At 38.9% G+C, this 27,546-nt stretch overlaps 1 protein-coding gene across 3 annotated transcripts in view; it reads left to right on the top strand.

Annotated features, from left to right (window-relative positions):
• Window positions 1–11,471, top strand: part of YWHAE (tyrosine 3-monooxygenase/tryptophan 5-monooxygenase activation protein epsilon) — a 35,187-nt gene extending 23,716 nt beyond the window's left edge. Inside the window, exons 3-7 of one of the 3 annotated variants that reach the window (XM_061389553.1) lie at window positions 2,987–3,093; window positions 3,731–3,937; window positions 5,916–6,052; window positions 8,849–8,895; window positions 10,506–10,605. In XM_061389553.1, the coding sequence (XP_061245537.1) occupies window positions 2,987–3,093; window positions 3,731–3,937; window positions 5,916–6,052; window positions 8,849–8,856 (459 nt within the window). In that variant the 3' untranslated portion in view covers window positions 8,857–8,895; window positions 10,506–10,605. Of the gene's footprint in view, window positions 1–2,986; window positions 3,094–3,730; window positions 3,938–5,915 lie in introns of all 3 variants that reach the window. The other 2 variants (XM_061389552.1, XM_061389551.1) reach the window with 2 other exon arrangements.
• Window positions 11,472–27,546: the final 16,075 nt, after the last annotated feature.

The raw sequence follows: 27,546 nt of genomic DNA, 5'->3' as shown, positions 1-27,546 counted from the left end.
CCATGGACTGTAGCCCACCACACTCCTCTGTCCATGGGCTTCTCCACGCTAGAATACTGGAGTGGGTTGCCATTCGCTTCTCCAGATGATCTTCCCAACCCAGGGATTGAACCTGGGTCTCCTCTATTGCAGGCAGATTCTTTACTGTCTGAGCTACTGGGTGGCCTGCATATCCTAGACATATCTCGTCATATCCTGTGGTTTAGTCGCTAAGTTGTGTCCGACTCTTTGTGACCCCATGGACTGTAGCCCACCAGCCTCCTCTGTCCATGGGATTTTCCAGGCAAGAATACCGGAGTGGATTGCCATTTCCTTCTCCAGGGGATCTTCCTAACCCAGGAATCGAACACAGGTCTCCTGCATCGCGGGTGGATTCTTTACTGATTAAGCTGTGAGGGAAGTCCAAAGAATGATGTCTTAGGTGTTAGACTGTTTAGACCATAGCCTAGTACACACATTGTTGTATACCTCTGCAGTGTATATTTTATATTTTACTGGATTTGCATCTTTTACTCATCTGGGTTGAGAATTAGAAGCTATACAGTATTTGAGGAGAGAGGAGAAGACATTTTTTTTCCTTGAAAGCTGTAGAGAGCACCACACAAGTAGACAACTAATTTAATCATTGTTTCTATTGTGGTGACTACAAAATACTTCATTGTGTAACTTGAAATTACCATTCTGGACAGCTTAACCAATATTCATGTGCCTGTTAAGTACATCAGTTGATAGGTAATATGGGTACAAAAATGAGACAGTTAATATCCTTATGAAGATGGGTCTAGTCATTGTTTTTATAATAGAATAGAAAATATCAGAGGGCGTAAATTTATTGTCTCAGATATTATATGTGGGTATATGCTGATACGTAATGTTTTTCTTGCTGTGGCTTTTGGTCAAGAAAGTTTAGTGCAGTGGTTCTCAAACCAGAAGTGACTTTGCTCCTCAGAGGACATTTGGTAGAGACATTTTTGGTCTAGTGGGTAGAGATGAGGTTACTGCTAAGTATCCTATTAGGCATAGAGTAGCCCCCCCACTGTTGAGTGTTGAGAAACTGATTCTAAACACACTCTTAAAAGTACAGTGAGAGGAATAAAAAAACTGTCACAAAGTTAGCATGGAGTGAATTTGGTGGATAGAGGGAAAGGGGAAACGGCATTTGCTGACTTACGTGAGATATTTCTAAATTACAAAATATGTGTGCAAGTTACTGTATTTAATCTTTAAATAACCCTGTAAAGGGTAGATATTATTCTAGTTTCTAGATAAAAACGGGTGTTCTGAGTGATTAACTACCTGGGATCACATAGAAAGTGGTGAGCTGGTACCAGTGTGACCATTACCTTCAAACACATTGGAACAAAGAATATGGATTGTCGGTATTCAGGTTGGTGTTGCAGAGGGATGAGGAGATGAGGTTGAGAGTGCTGAAGAGAGAAGTCTGTGTGCTAGATGGTGGGATTTGGGGTAAGAAGGAAAGGAAGCAAAGAGAGGAACTGATAAATTGGGAGATGAAAGAGTCAAGAGACTGGAGGTCTTGATGTGTCTCTAAGTATAAATAACAACAGTAAAGGAACTAAAAAAAGAAGTTGTAATCCAGTAGTAAAATATTGGAACTTAGAAATTCCAGGCTAGAGTAGCACAGTTAAGAGTGCACAAATAAAAGTCATGGAGTTGAGATCAAGGAGAACTACATTGAAAGGAACGTGATAATGCCTTGGTGTGTGATACCAAGAATTGGAAAGGTAAGCTGTAGATACTAGTGAATGTGGCTGAAGGGCCTGCAGAGATCTGTTGATGACAGGAATTGATATTTTAAAACATAGTGGATGAGCTTCCAAGGGAGGAAGGGTTTGGAGTATTAGAACAGTCATCCTGAGTCAGTGAGGACTTAAGAGAATTCAGAAATCATCCTCCTCTTAGAGCAGTCTATCTCTACTTGAAAAGCCATAAAGAAGGTAGTTCATTCAGGAGAGAGCTGGTTTTACTTAGAATCAGTACAAGATTATAGAAGTGAGTGGGAGAATTATTTACAATGGAAAGAAGGTTGCAGAGGGCACAAAATGAATTTGGAAAGGTTAAACAATCTCACTGTGGAAGAGTGAAAGTATTATTCCCTCAGTTGTGTCCCTTTGTGACCCCATGGACTGTCACCCTTAAGGCTCCTCTGTCCACAGAATTCTCCAGGCAGGAATACTGGAGTGGGTTTCAGTTCCCTTCTCCAGGGGATCTTCCCAACCCAGGGATCAAACCTGGGACTCTTGCATTGCAGGCAGATTCTTTACCGTTGGAGCCACCAGGGAAGACATTGTAGTAACAAAATTCAGAGCAGAATGTATATGTGTGTTAAGAGGTAGTACGTGTTTTTGGCATGATAAACGAATTGAAATGAGTGGCAGTGTTTACTTCAGTCTGTGGACTTTTGATGTCGTAGCTGGTTATGGATCTATCAGTAAGGTGGTTTACAGTTGAGCATAATAGTGGTTAAGGAATGTGCGTCCCGGAGGCAGAATGCCTGGCTTTGAGTTTTTATTCCATCCCTTAGAAACTGTGAGCCTAGCCGTGTGGCCTACTTGGGTTCAGGTTTTCACTCTGCTTCTAAGTTCTTTAAGTTAGTTATCTTTGGTCAAATATAGTGATCTTTGTTTTCCTGTGTAAGTGGAGACAAAAGCTAGTTTAAAAAAAAAAAAAAAGCTAGTTAATATGTTGCATTCAGTAAGTAGTAATCACCATCTTAATTCTATAGCTGAACTGTGAGTTGTCCCCCCCCCCCCGCAATCACTTAACTAATGGCATGTAGGAAGAAGGAAGAAATACTTTACATAAACCGGAGACAGGTTTTTTCCACTTTTGTATCAAGAGTGGAAAAGGAGGTTTGGAGACAGATACATATGTTCTCTTTAATACGGTTCTCTTCTCCAAAACCAGAGATAGAATGTGATAATTTGTATAATTTCTTAAATAATTTTTGACTTTTTTTTTTCAGGTTGAGACTGAGCTAAAGTTAATCTGTTGTGACATTCTGGATGTACTGGACAAACACCTCATTCCAGCAGCTAACACTGGCGAGTCCAAGGTTTTCTATTATAAAATGTAGGTTTTATACTAGAAGGGAAGATAATCAGATTAAATGTTGGCTCTCTTAGAATCATCGGTTTTTCATATAGATTTTTCAACATTTTATTTAATGTTGGAAGGATAGTTAAAAGAGGAGTGATTCTCAGACTTAAGTTTTTGAATACTCATTTGCAAATTCACTGCTAAGAACAATCTATTACTGCATTTGAGGTGGTCAGACGATCGCTGTAAAAAATGCACTAGATTTTTTGTTACCTGTTTATATATTCATTTGTTTGTGTGGGGGATACCGGCTAGCTATAAGCAATGCATTACACAGTTGAGTCTTAACATTTTATATAGTTGTTTTTTTATTTCATTAACAAACTGTTGTGCTGTTCTTTGGAACCACTTTCTATGTTTAATTCCGGTCTATCAAGTGATAAAATTTGTTGATTTTTGAACGTTTACAGTTAATTTCTCTAGGATTTTGCTTATGTTTGGAAATGTGAAATCTGAGTCATTCCTGAAAGTTTTTGCATTATTGAAGTATATACATCTGTTCATGTTTTTATCACAACTTGATTTTATGTAATAGAGAAAAATTTTTAACAACTTATTTTAAAAAGCATTAATCTAATTCTGGTTTTTTTGTTGTTTTGTTTTGCTTTAGGAAAGGGGACTACCACAGGTATCTGGCTGAATTTGCCACAGGGAATGACAGGAAGGAGGCTGCGGAGAACAGCCTAGTGGCTTATAAAGCTGCTAGTGATATTGCAATGACAGAACTTCCACCAACACATCCCATTCGCTTAGGTCTTGCTCTCAACTTTTCTGTATTCTACTATGAAATTCTTAATTCCCCTGACCGTGCCTGCAGGTAAGTCTCTAAAGAGAAAAAAACTTGACTGAAAGTGAAAAAGGTTACCAAAAAAAATAGCTCCTTGTTTTTCTGTCTTGTTCCCTGGGGCTGCCTTCCTTGGCTTGGCCCTGTAATGAAGAATTCTGGCTCTTAACACAACTGTTTTGGATGATACAAAGACAGACCTATTTCAGTTCACTAGGATAGTGGTTAGGATAATTATGCGATGAGGAAAAATTTGATTGGTAGATTGAAAAGAATCTTATTACAGAGTAGGAGTAAGGAATGAGGGATTTTCATAATAGAATTATCTTCATTTTTGTATATTAGCTTTCAGTCTTTGTCTCGTGTTCAATATAGTTATGCTCTTAGTATGCATACTGTGTTGTATTTTCTGTTGTAAAGTTTGCCATCTTATTGATGTATTTAAAAGTGTTACCCCATTTATACTTCACGTTATTCCCAATTTTGATACATAAATTTAAGGAATATATGTACATGGTTTTTTATTTCTTAAGTATACACGGCATGAAGTTTATCATTCTGTGTTTAAATGTGCAGTTCAATGGTGTTAAGCGGGTGTGCATGTGTGCTCAGTCGAGTCTGACTCTGCGACCCCATGGACAGTAGCTCCTCTGTCCATGGAATTTTCCAGGCACGAATACTGGAATGGGTTGTCATATCCTATTCCAGGGCATCTTCGCAACCCAGGTCTCCTTCTGCACTGCAGGCAGATTCTTTACCACTAAGCCACCAGGGAAGCCCGCCAGGCTCCTTTGTCCGTGGGAGTGGGTAGACATTAAGTACACCCACAATATTGTCTGTTGCATCTATTTCTAAAACTTTTTTATCAACTGAAACAAACTTAGCACTAAACAATAACAGTATATACACCTCTGTCCGATTTTCTGATAATCTCTATGAATTTGCCTGTTTTAGATAAATCATACAATAGGAGTAAGTGTACAAAGTAACCTCGGTGTTCTTGGGTATGTAGGAATCAGATATTCCCTGAAAAAGATTTTCCAGCTGTCAGGTGGGTTCTTTTGAATGAAAAATCAATATTAATTCATCTGAAAGCTTTCTAAATGGCTAGTTGAGTGAGTCCAAGCAGGTAATGTATCTTAACTGAAGAAGCTATGGCTGTTCAGGGATAGTATTGGTTGACTCTTTGATTGCCATTCTCTAGTCTAGCCGTAGCACACACAGCTTCAACCTAAGTCCTTTCCGTGCTTCTGCTTTAATGTGAAGTATGCCATTTGTTCTTTTTCTGCCCATTAAGATTGTTCAAATATGACTTCTTAATTTGCTTACCCTCTTGGGTCCCTGAAGTACTTTCTCCAGGTTGGCACTTTATGTTATAGTAGCTATTTATGTCACTCCCTCTATTTTTAGGTGTTTTAAAAAAGTTCATTGTGGACTCATATTATGTCTCTTTCCTCTTTTTCCTACCTGTTCCCAGCATCACTTGGTGTACATAGTACACAGTACTCAAAGAGTAAAGGTGAATTTTGTTTCTTAACTGTAGTAAATGGCTTATATGATCACATTTTTGTGGGTTTTTTCTTTCATGCTCTATTAACATTAAATTTTATTGAATTAAATTGTGAGATACTGTCCCAGAATTTTTTCTTTTTGCATTAAAACTTTATTAAAGTTAAACTGACTAGAATTTGGAAATACCATTCACATGCATATATTTTGATGGTGGCTTGGATGGGATTAGGTCTGCTTGTCAAAAGCATAGTAATCAGTGGAACGTCAACAAAAATTTCACTAGTTCCACAGTTGCTGGATTACAAAATTTAAAAAGGCGTTTCATTAGTTACACCTGTTTTCAGTGCCAAGCATTCAGCGTCTAATAGGGTCTGGTAGTGATAACTCAAGAAAAGACTTGAGATTTAACTTACGTCATTTCTAAAATCTGTTTTTGGACTTTAGTTTATTTTGGACTTGTTTAGTTTATTTTTATAATACATTATGTGAACTCTTGTAGGTTGGCAAAAGCAGCTTTTGATGATGCAATTGCAGAACTGGACACGCTGAGTGAAGAAAGCTATAAGGACTCTACACTTATCATGCAGTTGTTACGTGATAATCTGACACTATGGACTTCAGACATGCAGGGTGATGGTAAGGAGACTGAAGTTAAAATGTGTCTCTTTCAGTTGTTGGATCTATTTACTCTTAGAAAATTGGGATTTCTTCATATTATTATGCTATAACTTAGACTCAGCCTACCCTCCAAACTATCAAATTTTAATTACTACCTTTACAGGAAATGGTATCAAAGTACAGCCTTACATTTTGGTCTGTAAGATAATAATGTAAAAGGCCTGTTTGGAAAAGGAGATCTTTTGTTCATAATCAAAGATTTAAAGATTTACCTGTCATAACATTGGCTAAACTTAGTTTTCTGTTCTACCAGTTTTGAAAGATGGGAGAGGAAGCAGTTAATATTACCATTCTTCAGATTCAATTTTAGGGGTCTGAGGTTAATTATATTTTATTGTTGTTGTCACTGTTTTGGCTGAGTGGCAATCCTCAGGTTAAAACTTAGATGGTTATAAGTAGGTATTTATGGTATCTTTCCTGTGTGGAAATCTTTTATATAAAGACTAATTTTCCTCTGTATTCTATACAGCAGATGAAACACCCTGCTCATATAGATCCTTATTTAAGAGATCTGATATAGTCTCTTTGTTTTCTAATGTTGCAGTTGTAAATAGTTACCTATTTTATAAAATTTAATCTTGTGGTTGGGAGTAGGGTGGGTGCTTAGTTTTCCAGATGTAAAGGACCAAATTTGTCACGTTTCTTGATTTTAAAGAATATTTTATTCTACTCATTGTTAAAGAATTGTTTTTACCCATGATAGATCATTGAAAGGGTGGGGAGACTGGATGGGGAGATGGATACAAACTAGTGTGACATGATAATTATAAGAGTGTTTGTAACTGGCTCTGGTGATACAGGGAGTGGAAACAACATTTTGTCATTTTTAGCTACAAATCCTTTAAAAGTGTATTACCCAAACTGAAGCATATTTTGTATTCCTTGAGGCTAAATGGAGTTTTTCTTAGTCAGACCAATATATATTGTATTTGGAAACATAACTTTTTAAAGATGTCTCTGAAAATGGATGGCAGGGAATGTAGGTTGGCGGTGGAAGGACAGAGTCAGGTTTTAGAATTATCTTAACGGTAAGTGAGAGTTAGGGGACTCTGCTTCTAAAATGCAGTAGCTCTGTGAACTGTTTAGAACTTGACTAGGTTTGGCTTGAGATTTGTGGTGCATGTGACTTACTTGCACACTTCACCAACAAAGCCAGATGGAGTCACAGATTACTTTTCGTCAGCACAGCACTGCAGGCAACCACTACCAGTCTGTGGAACTCAAAACCAACTAAACCATCTCTGAACTAATGACTGGGGTTCCTTCCAGCTTTAAATTCTATTGTATTCTAACAATAACTACTAAGAAGAATGGCCAGATAGCTGTGGACTCTTCATAGTCACCCCCAGCTCAGAGAAGACTAATATCTCTCTGCCTGTTTGAGGGGATAAAAGGAAAAAGCATGTGGAGAGTTTGGTAAGCGGTATTGACCTAAAGTAAGCTATACCTCTTTGATCTCTTGGGATATTTTTTTGAGGGTGAAAAATACCAACAACAAAAAGTGATTTTGAAAAGTGATTTTTTTTGGGGGGGGACACATTATTTGGTACAGATGTCTCCTTTCATAAAGTTGCTAGATTCCAAAAATAAAAATAAGTCTGATTTTCTGTTATCACTCATAACCAAGAATTGATTAAGGCAGATTGTGATTCCATTTATACAGAATCAAAGATACTCTTTTTCTTGGTTATCAAGCATGTTTTGTTAAATGGATTATTTAAAAATAAAATATCTTTAAACTTATTATGTTTTCATAGTTGAGAATGTTTTTTATACAAAATGTTTAATTACATTTTAGAGTAGATTTCTCTTTAATCTTAAACACTTAAACTAATGAAATTCAATTGCATCAATTCCTTATGACTTTGTAGATCGACCAATTAAATTTCATTGAGACAGATTAGGTTTTAAGAGGTGTGTTACAAAATATTTGGAATTATGAAACATAGTTTAACTTGAAAAATTCAAGTGGTCTGTTGAAATTTTAGCAAAATAAACAAGCTGTCTGAAATTACAAACTGTTGATACTAGAAAATTATTTGCCTGTTTTGCTAATGTTACATGTTAAGTTGCTTTTGTGATTTAGAATCAATGCTGAATGTAGAAGAATTTGGGTTATGAAGTTAGGATGTTACTTGCACTTAGTTTAAGGATTATTTAGATTGTTTTCTCCTTTTTTACTTTAAATGTGAAAAGTGGCGTAAAAAAGCATTTGAATTGAGGGTTTCTAAACAAAGAAATCTATGAACTTTATGTTGTTCACAAACCTTTACTTATACATGCTTGTATTCTTTTTGCCTGCAGAATGTTAATGTTTGTCTGGGTGTGTTCAAACATAATTCTTTAAAGGGAGCACCACTTTGTCTCATCAAGCAATTTCGGTCCTTTTTCTTTTAACCTATGATCAGAGGACTGTTTAATACACAAGTTCATAGAGAGGAAATATGTTCTCTCTGCTTGTTCCCTTCTCCCTTCCCAATCCAGAAACTGGGCAAAGAAATACATATCTGAGGAAATGTTTTCTTCCTTTCTGTATACCTTTTAAGAGGATATTTTGTCCTCTTAAAAAGGAACAGATTAAAAAAAAAAAACAAAAACAAACAGATTTCTTAGAGTGAAGTTCATGCAAAGTAAGATTCCAAAATCTGATTCCCCTAAGTCATTGATGTTTTCCTTTGTCCTGCTCTTGGTTTATTTTTCTTGTAATGTTGCTTTCATATGATTGTTCTCCCTCCCTTTCTCCTTACAATATAGATTCCTAAAGGAAAATCCAACTCTTCCTTTCCTAAAAACTCTACTTTGTAAGTCATTATCATGGCACAGTGAATTCTGCTTTTAGTTTTGGTTCTTCACTAATCATGCCTGCATATCATCATCTTGTTGCTTAAAAAACTGCCTGTTATACATCCCAGGATGCAAAACCTTTTAAGACATTTATGATCTGCTACCCCTGTCTACTTCTGGTTGGGTGTGACTTCTTTGACAATGTTTTTACACCAGAGTTACTTGGAACTTTTGGCAAACCTAGTGATTGCTTATAAGTAAATTAAGAGTGTGCTCTATTGATGTATGTTAACTGTATTTTGGCAGTGTATTGCTGTTGAAAATGAGTGTGAATGTTCTTATCATTTCTTAAGTTTGAATACATTATTGTTCATTGGGAGAACAATTGGGTGGTCCATCATTTCTTCCCTCAGTAAATGGTTGTTTTCGTCTTTTCTTTGCATGTCTTTCTAAATGAGTCAAAAAATCTTTATCTACCTTAAATACTTTTTTAAAACAATAAATGGCAAACATTTTTATCACAAAAGAAATGTTGAAATGACTAAAACTATCTTTACCCTTACTGCCATGACAGCATTTATCGTATCAAGGTCTTTAAGACAAGACAATTTAAAAGTGTTCCTCAGAGTTCTGCTTTATGCCTGTAGGGAGCTGCTCTTAGTGTCATTTGTCCATTCTGACTAAGTAATTTAACAAGCAGTATGAATGGATGAATTGTCTGCAGTATCATGATTGTTGGATTATTTCATTGATTTTTCATTTATTTTGATCAAACTAGTAACTACTTAGGAATTAGAGGTTTATTACAGCACAAAATAATGTAACTTTTATCTGTTTATTTTTTGGCAAAAGCCTGCATGCTTCCTTATTATGGCTGTCTTATGCTTATTAATAGGTAGACGACTGGTGAATAGGCTGGCTTTCGATTGCATGTCATAGTGCAGTTGAAATTCCTCAGGCTAATTAATAATCATGTTCTAAGGGAAGAGAAAAGTGGCATGAGAGAACTGGTCCAAATGCCCTTCTTTAATAACCTCAGTGGTCTGGTTTACTTTGAGCATGCTGTTCCACTCTACAGTGAGAGATGTGGTTTATGGTTTGGTGCGATTGTCCAAGATACAAAATGTGTAAAATATTCGTTTACAAAAGCAGAATCTTCCAACTCCTTTGAGTCGTTTTACTGCTCAGTTCTCATATTGAAATGTTTCTAATGAACCTTCAGATCAATTAGATTTTGCAAAAATTTATAAAATACTCTTGGTTCTTGAAGAGGTGAGGTTATTGAGAAAGAGTATTTTGACTCAAGATATACATGAAAGCTTGAAAATCATTTTGATAATATGGTTACCTTGGCTGTCTACTTAAGAGCTTTTTTAGCATAAAAACATTGACTTTTACTATGCATCAATTTTTTTTTTCATCCTGTTGATCATTCAGGACCTTGATCCAGCAGCACCTCTTGGCTTAGGCATCTAAGGTGTCAAGGATGGTAGCAGTCCTTTGCCTGTCTGTGTTTAGACCAGTTGTATCAAATATAAGGAGTCTTATGCTTGGAATGATACCTTTGTCTGTCCCCACAGCAACCTAGTTTAGTAGGTTATAAATTAATTGTCATTCTTCTTTGCAGGTGAAGAGCAGAATAAAGAAGCGCTGCAGGATGTGGAAGATGAAAATCAGTGAGACATAAAAGCCAACAAGAGAAACCATCTCTGACCACCCTAGACCTTCCCATCCCACCCCTCTTGGAAGTTCCCCCATTGTCACTGAGAACCACCAAATCTGACTTTTACATTTGGTCTCAGAATTTAGGTTCCTGCCCTGTTGGTTTTTTGTTTTTTTTTTTTTTTTAAACAGTTTTCAAAAGTTCTTAAAGGCAAGAGTGAATTTCTGTGGATTTTACTGGTCCCAGCTTTTAGGTTCTTTAAGAACACTAACAGGACTGCATAGAGGCTTTTTCAGCATTACTGTATTGTCTCCTGCCAGATGTGGCAAGATCACCATTAGAAATGGAAATTACATTCGAAAGCCATTAGAATTTTACGTGATGCAAGCATCTAAGAGAAAGGTTAATCACACTATATTGGTGTATGTGGTATCATTTTCCCTTTTTCTAATTGCTTAAATTGAATTTTATACCAATGTTTAAAATTAATTGGATGTTAGCTTGAGGTGGTAAAAGGTATTGTGGAGAGTTTGTTGTAATGGTTTTGCTGTTAAAAAAAAAAAAGTGTTTCAAACTCTGCTGAAATGTTGCTGAAAAGCATGGTGCTGGTAACAGTTCAACAATCCGTGGCTGCTCATTCTTGCCTACTTTTACTCTCCCTCTGAAGCAGGTTAGCGTTGAAGGTGGTATGGAAAAGCCTGCATGCGTGTTCAATTCTTTGTTTCTTCTCCTTCCCTCTCCCCCGGGCCCCGCCCCTCCCCTCCTTCGCTCGCTCAACCTCTTTTGTTCAGTATGTGTAACTTGAAGCTAATTTGTACTACTGGATATCTGACTGGAGCCACAGATACAGAATCTGTATTGTTCTTACTGAAACACAGCATGGATTAACATTAAACTTAAATAAAACAAACCTAAATTAAAAATGCCAAACATTATTGTGCCTCTATCCTTTTTCCTTCTATAATAAAATCTCTAGTCTAAATACATTGATTATATTTTTTGCCTGAATGTGAAGAACTTTTTTTTTTTCTTCCATAAATCACTTGTTTCCCAAAAATGATGTATGTTTCTGGGGGAAAAAGTTAACCTGTATGTAACCTGGTTCTGAAGAACAAGGAGTATAAATAGTGCAAGTATCCCGTCCTCTAAATCAGGTAACAGTGTGATGTTTATTTTAATCATTAAAGTGCCAGTGTTTTTTTATAATACAAAATGTACTTAAGGATCATCTAACATGCAATTTTTGGAGTTGTACAACTGAAGGCTGAGGTTACTTTCCGCCTGCTCCAATGAGTGGCAGGAATAGAGAAGAATTAAATAGATTCTCAGAAGTACACGTACACATGGTGAAATAGTACAGTGGTCCTCTGTTAGAAACACTCGATGTAATATCTTTGAGAGAATTTATACAACGGTGTGTACAGATACTTAGTTAATATAGATCATTTTATGTCAGGCATTGAGGTCAATCTGAATGACTGTCTCACATTGATGTACTCCTCATTTGGCGGTGGATCGGGGGGAAGTTGACTACTCTTGAACATTGAGCTTATTTCCAGCTTTGCTTTTGTAAATGCTGCTGCAGTAAATGTCTTTGTTAATGGTCCGCTTAAATAGTTGCCTGTGTATCTGTGATAACATTTCTAGATTCCCTGTGTTAGAAAACGGCTTTGCAATTGGTAAATACTATTGGGTTGGCCAAAACATTCATTCAGTTAGTGACTACATTGATCAATAAAGTTCTTGGTGAAAATATGTCTTTTATTTTTACCGGAGCCTTTTCGCCAACCCAGTACCTTCCCTTGAAGAGTTATTCCACATTATAGCCACATCAGCAACGTATGAGAGTACCAGCTTCACTGTGCTCGACTCATTGCTAAACGAGATATACCAAAAGTGTATCTTGGACTTTAGTTCTTTGTTGTTAAGACTTGGGAAATTAATAGATTAGTGATGTACTAGTAGTTGCTATTAAAATAAGTATGTAGAATGAACAATCATATTTTTGTGAATTGTTTTTCTATCAGATAGTTGGAGGTGATCACATACAAATTATACTCTCTGGAGCTACCTCCAAGAGCTAATCAGATGATTTTTTCTTTGTCCAGCAGTATTTTTGCCAACTGTATGCTGCATTTCAGTCCAACAGAGGAATTCGTAAAACCCTTACTGCAAATTTTTAAAGAAGCTGCTAATCAGGGTTTTGCAGGCTGCTCCCACACTAATGTGTGGATGCCTGGACTTGGAAGAGTTCACATGAACCACTAGGTAATCTTTTTACAAAACAGTCTGGTTTGTGGAGGTGATTCTCTGTTCAGTTGGGTTGTCAACATGAATTTGCTTAGTGTAAGAGTTCCTTGGTTGCCTATGTAGACTTAGTTATATGTATTCAGCAAATTCAGGATTCTCTGAGCATTTTCAGTGATGTGACACTCTAGGTATGGAGAAAAAAGAGCTTGCCATCCAAAGAAAACAAGAGACATCAGAAGGACAAGTTTGTTTAGTTATAGGAGAAGGCAATGGCACCCCACTCCAGTACTCTTGCCTGGAAAATCCATGGACAGAGGAGCCTGGTAGGCTGCAGTCCATGGGGTCGCTAAGAGTTGGGAACGACTGAGCGACTTCACTTTGCTTTTTCACTCATGCTTTGGAGAAGGAAATGGCAACCCACTCCAGTGTTCTTGCCTGGAGAATCCCAGGGATGGGGAAGCCTGGTGGGCTGCCGTCTCTGGGGTTGCACAGAGTCGGACACGACTGAAGCGACTTAGCAGCAGCAGGTCTTCAGAAAGATCCTATCAAAGACTGGAAGGCAGTCAAGTGTGGAGACTGCAGAAGTGTGACAGTGTTATGCTACTTCCTGTATCTGGTCTGGGAGGGTGGGGTGTTTTTTTTTTTCCCCCCCCAGTTCTTGGTTTAGTCATCTGTGAGGATCAGTTGATTTAAATAGGAACTTGACCATTACAAACTTGAATGTGATTAATCTTTTAATTTTGATTTTTTGGTTTAAAAATGAAGTTTTAAACCCAGAGGTTTTCTGAAATCTTAGTAGTAACAATAAATGGGTTTATACCCATGCTTGGGCATTGAGATGTGTGGCCAGAAAACAAAATCTAGTTTTGCTGCATTCTAAGAAGACTAGAATGAATTTTAAGTTAGATTGTTGTACGGGTGTCTTGGTGGAATAGTATAAACATTGCCACTCTTGCTCCAGATGAATGCTGTTTGTGATTTACAAAAAAAACAAAAATCCCCAATTAGCTGCTATGGTATTGATCCTAGGACAGTTAGAGGGGTGAGCATGCTGAAATTTTGGCAATAAAGATGAGTCTTTGAAAGTTTTAACATGCTCACTGGGTTCCCTGGTAAAATTCTGGGAAGCTTCACTATAGGAATTGTTTTTCTTTGAATTTAAAGTTTTCTTTTTCCCCATTGGAGTGGTTTTTTTTTTTTGTTTTGAGATATAGTTGATTTATAATATGAATTTCAAGTGTGCAACATAGTCACAGGTTTTAAAGGTTATACTCCCATTTATAGTTAGAGTGTTGACTACATACATATATATATATATATATATATATATATATATAGGTTGTACCTCTAAATTCCCTACCCCTATCTTGCCCCTTCCCCGTCCCCCCCGCCACTAGTGGAAAGGAATTGTGAGCTTTTAGAGGAAGTGGTGATACTGGATCCAACCCAGATCAGCAAAATTAAACCCTGTCTTGTAGCTCTCATTTCTTTGAGATCCTAGACTTGTGATTGATAACTGACAGCTAACAGCTAAGACAGTATCAGCTGTGTTCAAGGCACTGTCATTAGGTAGGGCCTAGCACATAGGTACTCGGTCATTAGGTGAGTTTTCCATCTGCATTTTGCCAGTAGGAAAACAGAAGTTGAGAAACTTCTCCAAAGCTACAAAGTTAGTAGTAGTCGAACAGAATTCAGAGTTGGGTTTGTATGACTGAAGAGCCCATGCTCATAACCATTAAGCATTCTTTTTCTTTTGGGCTATTAATGTTTTATTGAAATACACTTTAATGTTTCTGAGATCAGTATATGGTTTGCAACTGATAACATGCCTTTTTGAAAAGCTATAGTAGAAATTAAGCTGTAGTATAAATCATACTAGAATTGAGGAAATAGAATATAAATGGTAAGTATGTTTAGGGCTCTTTGGTGGCTACCATCTAGAAAGAGTCAAGATTAATGACCAGGTTAATTTTTTTCTAGTAGCTTAATTTAGAAATTAGTTTTTTTTTTAAATAAGTGGAGCCATTCTTCCAATTTAGCTTGGACAAGTAGAGCCATAATCCAAATAGATAATAAGTAGTGATTGTGGATTGCCAAGTTGCTGCAGTGCTGTGACTGAAGTTTTCCAGATAACCTAAGTTTTCTGTTTTTTTTTTTTTTTTTTAAGAAAAAGTTGCTGGGTTTCAGGCATTTGTTTCACAGTTGTGTGCTTGTGTAGCCCATACATTACGAGGCATGTGCAGGAGCATTCTTCTTTAAAGCTGTCATTGACCACGTTCTTCAGTTGTGCTGGAAGTCTCAGCGCTTGTGCTTCGTTCCTGCATGGTTTGTGCGTCTTCCACTAAGACACTCTTCCACTTAGAACTCTGGTGCTATAGAGTTGGAGTCGGCCTTATTTTAGCACCTAAGGCTTCTTTTATGTTAATTAGTGGTATATTTGCAGCCTTAACAGACCACAGTAATTGCTGAATTCCCTCAGAGTTTGCTTTTAGGTGAGTTCTAGGAATCTTTAAAAACGTTTTTTTCACTTAACATCATTATGGAAATGTAAGCCAAAGCAAGAGATGCCAATTTCACCTTGGCTAAGATTATAGTTAGCAAAGATAAGATATGTAGAATACTTCGTTGTGAGGATACATCTTAGAATTTTAATTTTTACAAAGGGAACACACCATTTAATCACAACAGGACCAACATCCTAAAGGACTGTTTCATGCCTGTTCCTTAATTTACCCCCTTAACCCCCACAAATGGAACCAGTATCTGGATCATTGCTATTGATCAATTTTTCCTGGTTTTGAAACTAAATGGTAGACATAAGTGAAATGGCTTGTTTCCCCGCCCCTCCCCCCCCCCCCGACATTAGGTTTGTGGGGTTAGTACATGTCATTGCCTGTAACAGTGTGTTTTCATGGCCATGTATGATAGTATTTTGTTACATTAGTATACCATTACCTATCCTACATATGGGTATTTTCAGTTTTGAGGTGGTACAAATAATGCTGCTATGGACTTTTGTGTGTGTCTTTTGGTATGTATATGTATGAATTAATGTTGCATAAATATCTTAGAATGGAACTGGTGGGTCATAGAGAATATATGTGTTCAGCCTCATCCTTTCAGTCAGTCATGTCCGACTCTGCAACCCATGGATTGCAGCACAGCAGGCTTCCCTGTTCATCACCAACTCCCAGAGCTTGCTGAAACTCAGTGTTCTTCAAGTCAGTGATGTCATCCAACCTGTTGTCCCCCTTCTGCTTTGAATCTTCCCCAGCATCAGGGTCTGGTCTTTTCCAATGAGTCAGTTCTTGGCATCAGTCCTTCCAATGAATATTCAGAACTGATTTCCTTTAGGACTGACTGGTTTGATCTCGTTGCCGTCCAAGGACTGTCCGGAGTCTTTTCCAACACCTCTTCCAAAGCATCGGTTCTTCGGTACTCAGCTTTCTTTATAGTCCAACTCACATCCGAATGTGACTACCAGAAAAACCATGGCTTCAGCCTCGTAGATAGTGCAAAACAGTTTTCCAAAGTGGTTGTACTGTTTTGACACTACATACTGCTTTACAGCAGTGTATGAGAATCTCAGTTGCTCTAAATCTTCCCTGGCATTTGGTATAGTCACTGTTTTTAGTTGTAGCCGTCTGGTGGATGTGTAGTGATATCTTATTCTGGGTTTAATTTCTATTTTCCCTAATGAGACTGAGTACTTTTTAATGTGATTATGGACATTTGGATATCTTTGCCTATTTTTCTGTAGGTTGTCATCATTGATTTGTAGGGCATCTTTATATTTTTTGGGGGGATAGCTATACATTTAGAATGTATCTTTATAGTTACTATCGTTATCTCCCTTTCTATGCCCTGCTTTTTTAGTATGTTAATGCTCAACATTCAGAAAACTAAGATCATGGCATCTGGTCCCATCACTTCATGGGAAATAGATGGGGAAACAGTGGAAACAGTGTCAGACTATTTTTGGGGGCTCCAAAATCACTGCAGATGGTGACTGCAGCCATGAAATTAAAAGACGCTTACTCCTTGGAAGAAAAGTATGACCAACCTAGATAGCATATTCAAAAGCAGGGACATTACTTTGCCAACAAAGGTCCATCTAGTCAAGGCTATGGTTTTTCCAGTGGTCATGTATGGATGTGAGAGTTGGACTGTGAAGAAAGCTGAGCACTGAAGAATTGATGCTTTTGAACTGTGGTGTTGGAGAAGACTCTTGAGAGTCCCTTGGACTGCAAGGAGATCCAACCAGTCCATTCTAAAGGAGATCAGCCCTGGGATGTCTTTGGAAGGAATGATGCTGAATCTGAAACTCCAGTACTTTGGCCACCTCATGCAAAAAGTTGACTCATTGGCGAAGACTGATGCCGGGAGGGATTGGGGGCAGGAGGAGAAGGGGACGACAGAGGATGAGATGGCTGGATGGCATCACTGACTCAATGGACGTGAGTCTGAGTGAACTCCGGGAGTTGGTGATGGACAGGGAGGCCTGGCGTGCTGCGATTCATGGGGTCGCGAAGAGTCGGACATGACTGAGCGACTGAACTGAACTGAATGATGTCTTGAGCAGTTCTTAATTTTAATGTAGTCCAATATATCTATTTTCCTGTAATGTAAAATGCTTTATGTGTCCTATTTAAGAAATACTTATCTACCTCAAGATTGTTTTTCTAGAAGCAATCTTTGACCTGTCATATCTAGATCCAGCATCTAGAATCTATATTGTGCATGGTAATAAGGTGTTAAGCATTTTTCCATATGGATATTTAACTGATCCAGCAACATTTATTGTTCCATTGGTCTTTTCCTGGTGCCTGTGTAACACTGTAGGTATAAAATAATTCAATATCTGGTAATGTCAGGCCTCCATTTTTTGTTATTTAAGATTGTATTGGTTATTCTTGGCTCTTTGCATTTCCATATACACCTTAGAATCAACTTGATAATTTCAGTAGTAGAACAGCAACAACAACCTAACCTGCTGGTATGTTGAGGATTTTATTGAATCTAAATAAATTTGGGAGAATTCACACAATCTTCACACAGTTACGTTCTTTAATCCATGAACACAGTCTATTCCGTTTATTTAGATCTTTAATTTTTTTCCCTGTGTTTTGTGGGTTGTATTTTGTTTTAGTTGTGCCACGCAGCTTGCAGGGTCTTGATTCTTCAGTCGGAAATTGAACCCAGGCCCTGGCAGTGAAAGCTCCAAGTTCTAACCACTGGACCACCAGGGAATTTCCATGTTTTGTGGTTTTCTGTGTAGAGGTCTGGTACCTTTTATTGGACTTATTTCTAGGTATCGATTTCTTTTCATGTTATTTTAAGTAGTAGTTAATCTTTTTGGTTTTCCAGATGTTGCTACCTATATATTGACCTTGTATTTTATTACCTTGCTAAACTAATTTATTAATTCTAACATTTATGTAGATCCTGAGACGGGACAAAAAGTATTAAATGAATGCACCCTTTGCTTGTGTGTGTATACTTATTTACAAATATATGCAAAATATGTTCACTTTGGCATTATAATAGCAAATTAGAAATAACCTAAACACCCATCAATGTGGCTTGAATTGTGTGGCCTTACGGTGTGTACTATGTTGCTGTTTAAAAAGTGAAGTTAAAACATTTATGCTAATATAGGAACTTGTTTGCATACAATGTTATGAGAGTAGAATAGAAAATAATATCCCAAATAAAAATAGGAAAATATTCTATATGTGTACTTGTCTTTAGGAAACTTTTGAAAGAGCTTTTTCACTTAAAAAAGCAGCTCTATTTGACTTAAGTCATGTATATAAACTATACAGTTTGATAAGTTTGGGGATATTATACACATGTAAAACCATCATAATCAAGACAACCTCCAAAGGTTGAAGGTCTCCTTTTTGTACTTTGTAATGTCCTGCGAGTCTCAAGTCCAACAAACTATCCATTGAGCTGTAGAGCTGGCTTACTCTCTAATTTTTCTAATAGGTGTTTTTGATTTGTTTTCCTAATGACTAATGTTGAGCATCTTTTTATATGCTTATTTGCCATCTGTATGTTTCCTTCAATGAGGTGTCTGTCCTAATAACATTGAATCTTCATAAGGCTCTCTAAGCCTTTGAAAACTCCACCGGGGTTTTGTGCTGTTCAGTGTACAAGTCTTTCACATCTTTTGTCATGTTTGTTCCTAAGGATGAATGTTTTGTTTTTGTATGCTTTTTAAAATCCAAATTTTGACTGCTCATTGCTAGTGTATAGAAATAAGATTGATATTTGTGAATTGATTTTGTATCCTGCAGCCTTGCTAAACTCGCTTAGTGGTATTTTGTTGTTTTTGTATATCATCAGATTTTCTTCATAGACAATTATATTGTCTGTTAATAGAAAGTTTTAACTTTTTCTCATGCTTTTATTTATCTTCCCTGATTGAACTGGCTGGAACCTCCAGCTCAATGTTAAATAGAAATTGTAAGAGCAGACATTTATATTGTTTCTGATCTTATGAAGAAAAGCATTCTTAAAAATGCCATTAAATATGACTTTAGCTGCAAGATTTTCTTTAGATGCTCTGTATCAGTTTGAGGAGTTAATTTATTTTCCTCATTTGCCGAGAGTTTTTGTCAGAAATGTTTTTATTCGTCAGGTACCTTTTCTTCTATTTAAATGATCATATGGGTTTTCTTTTAGTGTATTATAATGAATTGTAATGAATAATAATGATTGCTTTTTAAATATTAAACCAATCCTGCATTCCTGGGATAAACCCCTGTTGTTCTTTAAAAATACTTAGGGATTTGAATTGCTAAAATTTTAAATTCTCTTTTTGCATTTATGTTCATGAGCCTGAAAGCTTTGGAATGATGAAATGTTAATAGTGCCAAAAGTTTCTCTTCTGTGGTGCTAAGGACAAGAGAACAGTTGGCATTCTTAATAGATGTTCAATAAGGAATGGAAGAACACTTGACATGGTAATGTGAAGGTAAATGTAAAAGACTTATTTCTCTCAATTAAAAAAAAAATCTTACAAGTGTCAGAAGCAAAAATTTTTAAGTGCATTGTGGATTAATAATATGTAGGTATATCATACATATGGTAACTATAGCATAAGAGGAAGTCAAGGGGCGGTAATTGATACATTTGATTGTAAATGTATTTTACTGGAAGTGATGTTATAGTCTGAGAAGACCTTGGGAAATTGAGAATATATATGGTAATACTTGGACTTCCCTGGTAGCTCAGCTGGTAAAGAATCGTCCTGCAATGCAGGACAACCCCGGTTTGATTCCTGGGTCGGGAAGATCTTCTGGAGAACAGATAGGCTATCCACTCCAGTATTCTTGGGCTTTCCTGGTGGCTCAGATGGTAAAGAATCCACCTGCAATGTGGGAGACCTGGTTTGATCCCTGGATTGAGAAGATACGTTGGAGGAGGGCATGGCAACCCACTCCAGTATTCTTGCCTGGAGAATCCCCATGGACCAGAGGAGGCTGGTGGGCTACAGTCCATGGGGTCTCAAACAGTCAGACATGACTGAGTGACTAAGCGTAGCACAGCATAGCATGGTAATACTTAGGGAAAGCATCATATAAAAACAATGCAAAGAGGTATAGCTAAAAGTCTGGAGATAACCAAAATGAAATTTAAAAATTATTAGATTGAAAGGAGAGAAGAGGACAAGAGCAGTTGCAATTCTAAATCTTTTCTCAAGGAGATGTTGGAAGCTCAATAATTTTGATATTTGGGAACTTCTGTTTTTTGTTTGTTTGTTTGTTTGTTTTAATGGCTAGGAAATTCTCAAGGAACTAAAATCCTGCAATACGCACAGCATAGCCAAAAAAAAAACTATCAAAAATTCACTGAGTGGGCTTAATAGCAGAGTAAGAAGGAAAATAACAGAAGGATCAGTGAACCTGACATTCTAACTCTTTAATTGTCTTTGAGCATTGTCTTCTGTTCCTCAGTTTTCCTGTCTGTAAGATGGGGATTAAGACATAATTATGGGGATTAGATGAGTATAACGTGCAGAGCAGTCTGCATATCTTACTGAGATCTCTCTGTGTGTTATTGCTGCTGATACTGTAATTCCGGTACCTTTTCTGTGGTCACTGTTAATTTTTTAGAGTCCTTATGAATCCCCCTCCGCCTTTTTTTGTTTTTGGCCATGCCACACCGTTTGTGGGTTGTTACTTCCTGACCAGGGATTGAACCTGTGCCCCCCAACAGTGGAAGTGTGCAGTCTTAACTGCTGAATCTCCAAGGAAGTCCCAAGGACTCCCTTCACACTCAAATAGCACAGGAACTAACTGCCTGCCTCCAAATAGTTCTCTTGCCGGCTCTTGTATACTCAGGACTTACAGGGGCAGATGTGTGGGGCTGCTGCCTTTATCATGGTGAAATATTTAGGGAGAGACCAGAGTCCATCGTAAACTCTGCTGGTGCTAGAGAGTTGGGGGACTGTTCCAGAGTGTCCTTATGAGCAAGCAATGCCCTGACTAGGTTTCAGTGTCCATGGAAGGTGGTCCCACTTCCAGGAGACCACGTCTACCTACATCCTGCCCTTCACCTGTCCCTGCCTTCAGAACCCAGGAGCCTTTCACAGCCTCTCAGCCTTTTGTCAGTCTTGCCAGTTAGTGCCCCACCTTCCCGTATCCAGACTTGTTCTGTAGCGTTTTCCTGGCCGGGAGATGACCTGTTTTAATAGTCCCCAAAAGAGGATCTTTGTGATCAGGTTGTTTACTGCAAACCTGGCTGCACAACCTGTGAGTCTGCTTCCCTTTGTCCATTACTGCTGGCCGTGGATGTGTGGACATGTCCCTCCTGGTGTGGTTTATTTCTAGATTCCTCCTCAGCCCCTTCTTGGAGCACTCTTCCCGGCCACTGGATAATATGGAAATCCACATTTTCTGCCCATCCTGGGCTGCCACCTCCCCTGGGCCTCTGAGTGTGCAGTGGAGCTGGCCTTCCTGACCCCTGCCTGCCTTCTTGGCCCTTCGCGGGCCTATTTGTGCAACCCTTCCCCTCCTTAACTCCCCTTAGCCCTCCTGCTTTCTCTTTTCACTCTTTTCCTTAGTTGAAATCCAGTTGATTTACAGTATTGTGTTTCAGATGTACAGCATAGTAGCTTGGTGTTTTTGCAGATTATATTCCATTATAGGTTATCATACAATGATGCATTTCATTCCCTGTGCTATACAGTATTATAAGATACTGCTTGTCTATTTTATATATAGCAGTTTGTATCTGTTAATCCCATACTCCTAATTTGTCCCTCTCTCTTCTCTCCCTGCCTTGGTAACCACAGGTTTTCTCTGCTTTTGTTTTGCATATTACATTTATTTGTGTTATTTTTTTAGATTCCACATATACAGATGTCTATGTATTACTCTTATATCCGGCAACCTTGCTGAGTTCATTTATTCTAATAACTTTTTTAGGTGGAGACTTTAGGGTTCTTTTGATAACGAGTATCATGTCATCTGCAAATAATGACAGTTTTGTCTCTTCCAAGTTGGATACCTTTTACTTTTTTTCCTTGTCTGATCGCTGAGGGTAGGACTTGTAATACTGTGATAAACAGAAGTGGCGAGAGTGGGCATCCTTGTCTAGTTCCTGAATGTACAGGAAATGCTTTAAGTTTTTCAGAGTGGTTTATTGCGTCATTTAAGACTTGTGTCGCCTCGTTGATGTTTTTTTTGCCTGCATGGTCTGTCCACTGGGGGCGGTAGTGTGTTAAGGCTCCTATTATTATCATCACTTTCTCTCTTTATGTCTGTTAGTATTTGCTTTATATATTTCAGTGTTCCTGTATTGGGTGTCCACATGTTAAATGAGTATAATATCCTCCTCTTACATTCATCCCTTTTTCATTATATAATGTTCTTTGTCTTTTATTATCGCCTTTGTTTTAAATGATTTGGTCTGATACCAGTATTGCTGCCTCAGCTTTTTCATTGTTTCTATTTGTATGAAATATCTTTTTCCATCACCCCACTTTCCATCTATGTCTTTAGCCCTGAAGTGAGTCTGTTATGGACAGTATATTGAAAGACCTCACATTTTATTCATTCGGTCACCACACATTTTTTGATCGCAGCATTTAATCCATTGACTTTTTTCTTTTTTTGGGTGTGTGGTGCAGCTTGTAGGATCTTAGTTCCCCAACCAAGGATTGAACCTGGGCCACGGCAGTCAGAGCACTGAGTTCTAACCACTGGACCAGCAGGGAGTTCCCAGTACACTGACATGTAAAGTAATTTTTGATGGGTATGTACTGACTGCCATTTTGTTACTTGTCTTCCAGTTGTCTTTGTAGTTCTTCCCTGTTTCTTTATTCTTCTTTTCTCCCATTGTGGTTTCATGATTTTATTTTGTAGTATGCTTGTGTTCTTTTATTTTTGATTTTTGTGTATCTACTGTAGGTTTTTTTGATTTGTGGTTACCATAGGGTTAATGTATGTTAACCTGTAATTATATTTAATTGTTTTAAACTGATAATCATTTAAGTTCAAACACATTCTGAAAGATACACATTTTTTTACTCCATTTTGTGTTTTTGATATCATTTTACCTCTTCATGCTTATTGTTTTAATGTTTATTGTAGCTGCTTTTACAGTTTTTAAAAAAACTGTACTGGCTAATTTAAGTGATATTTAATCCTTACTCTATGTTTGCTTTTCCTATTGGGGTTTTCCCTTTCCTATAGATTCTTCTTTTCCATTTAGAGAAAACAACAACAAATTTCTTTAGGGTAGGTTTAGTATTACTGAATTCTTTTAGTTTTTGCTTGTCGGAGAAATTCTTTCCTTCTATTCTAAATGAAAATCTTGCTGGGTAGAGTACCCTAGGTTGCAGGATTTTCCCTTTTAAGACTTTATTATGCCACTTCCTTCTGGCCTGTGAAGTTTCTGCCTGAGAAATGATCTGATGGCCTTGTGGGATTCCTTTGTAAATGACTTTTTTCTCTTGCTCCCTTTATGCCTTGTGTGGGCTGGTTTGGTGGCATCTTGTTTGGGATTCTCCGTGCTTCCTGTACCTAGGTATCTGTTTCCTTTAGGTTTAGGAAGTTTTCAGCCATAATTTCTTCAAGTACAGTTTTGATCCCTTTCTCTTTTTCTGGAATCCCTATAATGTGAATATTGGCACAGTTTATATTATCCCATAGATCTCGTATGTTGTTTTCTCTTTTTTTTTTTCTTTTTTTCTTTCTTTTCCTCCCCCCACCCACTTCTTTCTTCTGTTCTGGTTGGGTAATTTCTATTATTCTGTCTTCCAGGCCACTTATGCATTCTTGTGTGTCATAAATTGCATAAGTATCAGTGTCTGCTATTCATTGCTTCTAAAGTGTTTTTTTATGTCAGTGATTGCATTATCAATTTTTGATTGGGTCTTTATTATAATTTCTAGTCCCTTGTTAAACTGATCTGTGCTTGGATCTACTCTCCTAATTCAGTTAGCATTTTTATTACTGACCTTTTGTATTCATTGTCTATAGACTGATTATCTCTGTTCCATTATTTCTTCAAGGATTTTCTCTTCATATATATGGAATTTAGAAAGATAACGATGAGCCTATATGTGAGACAGCGAAAGAGACACAGATGTAAAGAACAGACTTTTGGACTCTGTGGGAGAAGGCGAGGGTGGGATGATTTGAGAGAATAGCATTGAAACATATATATTATCATATGTGAAACAGATCACCAGTCCAGGTTCGATGCATGAGACAGGGTGCTCAGGGCCGGTGCACTGGAACGACCCTGAGGGATGGGATGGGGAAGGAGGTGGGAGGGGGCTTCAGGATGGGGAACACATATGCACCCATGGCTGATTCATATGAATGTATGGCAAAAACCACCACAATATTGTAAAGTAATTAGCCTCCAATTAAAATTTTAAAAAAAAGGATTTTCTCCTGCTCTTTTGATTGAGAGTAGTTCCTCTGCCTTTTCGTTTTTCTTAACTTTCTCTGTCTCTCTGGATTTAGGTGGAACAGTTTCGTGTTGTGGTCTTGAAGGGGTGTTTTTATGTGGGAGCATCCCTGTGTGGACAGTGTGTGCTGCCTTTGGTGTGAGGGTTGAACTTGATGTGAATGCCAACCCGTCTTTCTCAGGATGTGCTGACAATTGTCACCTTGATAGCGGGTATGGATGGTTTTGGAGGAGCCAGAGACTGTGCAGGGTGTGAGGAGAGACTTCCTGCCTGCTCTCAGGCTGCTGGAGCGAAAGCCCTGAGGGTTGTGCTGGAGCTGGCTCTGTTCCCTTCAAGTGTGTGTTTCCTTCTCCCCGCCCTGCAACCTCTCCCGCAAAGGACGGGAGTGCTGAAGTAAGTAGGGTCGGTGTGCTTATAGTCAGTGGCTGTGTGTGTAAGCATCTGCAGTTCTGCTCAAAACCTGATCAGCGATGTCTTTACTGTGGCCGTGGTCTCAGCTCTAGCGCAAGGCTGTGGCACGGAGTGGGTGGGGCCGGCTTGGCAGTCATGGTGGTGTGGCTGCAAGGACTGAAGTGGCTGCAACGCCACCAGAAGCCTGCGCTGCTTCACAGTGCTGTTTGAGTACGTGCCTACAGTGGCCAGGTGCCCTGGCCACCTCTGTGTCCCTCCATCAAATCCCTTCCCAGGATCTGGCTCCCCTAGATCCAGTGCCAGGCTGTGGTGTGGAGTGAGTAGGGCCAGGGTGTTTGCTCAGCTCGTCAGGGGCTGTGGCAAGGTGGCAGTTATTAGGGCAGACCTCTTTCTGCCCTGTCTGGTGGTGAGCCAGCACTGCCCGCTCGTCACAGTGGAGTCTAGGCTTCTCCAGCCTACTATCTGTCCCAGTCATTCTCCATGCAGTCACGGGGTCTTGCATCCTCTGCAAAAGACCTGAGGACTGGGACGCCCAGTCAGTGATATAACCTGCCCACTCCCCAAGGTGAGTATCCACCTGTGCCATCTCACTCTTCATCTTAGTCCCCTTCCAAGAGCACAGGTCCTGACCCAATGCTTTTCTTCCCAGCCTTCCTGATTACCTGGGACTCTTTTCTTGCAGCCTTGGTTGTATAGGAGTCCTGCCAGTTTCCTGTTAGTTTCTGGTGAGGTTTATTCCACATGTAGATGTATTTTTGATGTGGGGAGAGGTGAGCTCCATATCCTCTTATTCTACCTTGACCCTCCTCCCACTCTTCCTTTCTCTCTCCTTTGCTTCTCTCACTGTCTCCCTTTCTCTACTCAGAGAACACTGGTACCTGGTGTCCTTTTTCATCTGTACCCCAGAAGTCTGTGGAGCTAAACAGGAGTCTTATGCATACTCACCTGGGCTTGGACCCAACATCATCACAATCACCTGCTCCAGACACATGGATCTGGCTCCTTTTGAACAATGTCCATGTGGCAGCTTTCATCCATTCATTCATCAAATACTTTAATTAGAGGTCTGTTCTGTGCAGTCCTGGTCTGGGGTTACTGGGGTGAATGAGACGGGGCGGGGGGGCCTCTACTCTCATGAAGGTTAGTGAGGGGAGAAAGGCATGAGCAAATACACAAGGCAACTTTGGTGGTAAGTACCGTGAAGAAAAAGCAGGGTGATGCATGGAAAAGTGACTGAGGTTGTCAAGGCAGGCCTCACAAAGGGTGATGCTTGAGACTCAGACGATCAGACTGCATCAAGGTACCAGGCAGGTTTCTTTGTTTAAAATAATGCGATCTGACTCTGGTTAATGTAAGCAGAAAAGGAATGCACTGGGGAGGTATCAGGTACTTCAGAGAATGGACAGGAGACCTGGAAAATTAGGCCAGTACAGAGGTGGTTGCTAAGAGAGGCAATGACCAAAATCCATGCTTCAAGTGGCTCTTGTTAGGACCCAGCCACCACTGCTCTGTATACTCATCTTGAACCCTGGATCTGATGGCATGTCACCACCAGAGAGACCTCCAAACTGGACCTGATCATCGCAGACCACAGGCTGTTTACAGGTGAGCCGGCTTTAGCTCTCATCTCACAAGAATGCAAGTCCTCCTTGATCCAGTCCCCTGTCTCATATGCTCCCATCTACCTCTCTTCCCTTGCCCCACCCTGCCCCACTCCCACTAGTCTTAAAATTTCTGTCACACCAAGCCTGTCCCCACCTCTAGGGGCACTGGCTGGTCCCTCCACTTGGAACACTTCACGACTCCCAGAGTTCTCCGCTCTTCACCTCCTCCAAGGCTAAGCTCAAGAGTCACCTTCTCTAGAGGCCCAGCTCACCTTCCTATTTAAGCCCAACCTCCCCTGCCCACATGATTCCTTTATGCCCTTTTTTTTTTTTTTTTAATATTTTAACACACATTTACTGTTCATTGACCATCTTGCTGTGAATCTGCCCCTGGTGCCTAGACCAGTGGCTGGCCTTAAGAGCTCACACCTGACAGCAGTTGGGCTAATGCTTTAGGGCTGGCAGAAGTCTTGGGAGGCATGAGTTGACTCCTGGTTCTGTCACGTAGCAGCTGTGATTGCGCACAAAAATTTTCCCCGTCTGTAAGAGTCCCTTGGACTGCAAGGAGATCCAACCAGTCCATTCTGAAGGAGATCAGCCCTGGGATTTCTTTGAAAGGAATGATGCTAAAGCTGAAACTCCAGTACTTTGGCCACCTCATGCAAAGAGTTGACTCATTGGAAAAGGCTCTGATGCTGGGAGGGATTGGGGGCAGGAGGAGAAGGGGACGACAGAGGATGAGATGGGTGGATGGCATCACCGACTCAATGGACGTGAGTCTCAGTGAACTCTGGGAGTTGGTGATGGA

Source organism: Bos javanicus, chromosome 19 (genome assembly GCF_032452875.1).
Source record: "Bos javanicus breed banteng chromosome 19, ARS-OSU_banteng_1.0, whole genome shotgun sequence".
Taxonomy (NCBI): Eukaryota; Metazoa; Chordata; class Mammalia; order Artiodactyla; family Bovidae; genus Bos; species Bos javanicus.
Note: the sequence above shows the minus strand (reverse complement) of the source record. Positions and strands in the feature narration are given on the sequence as shown.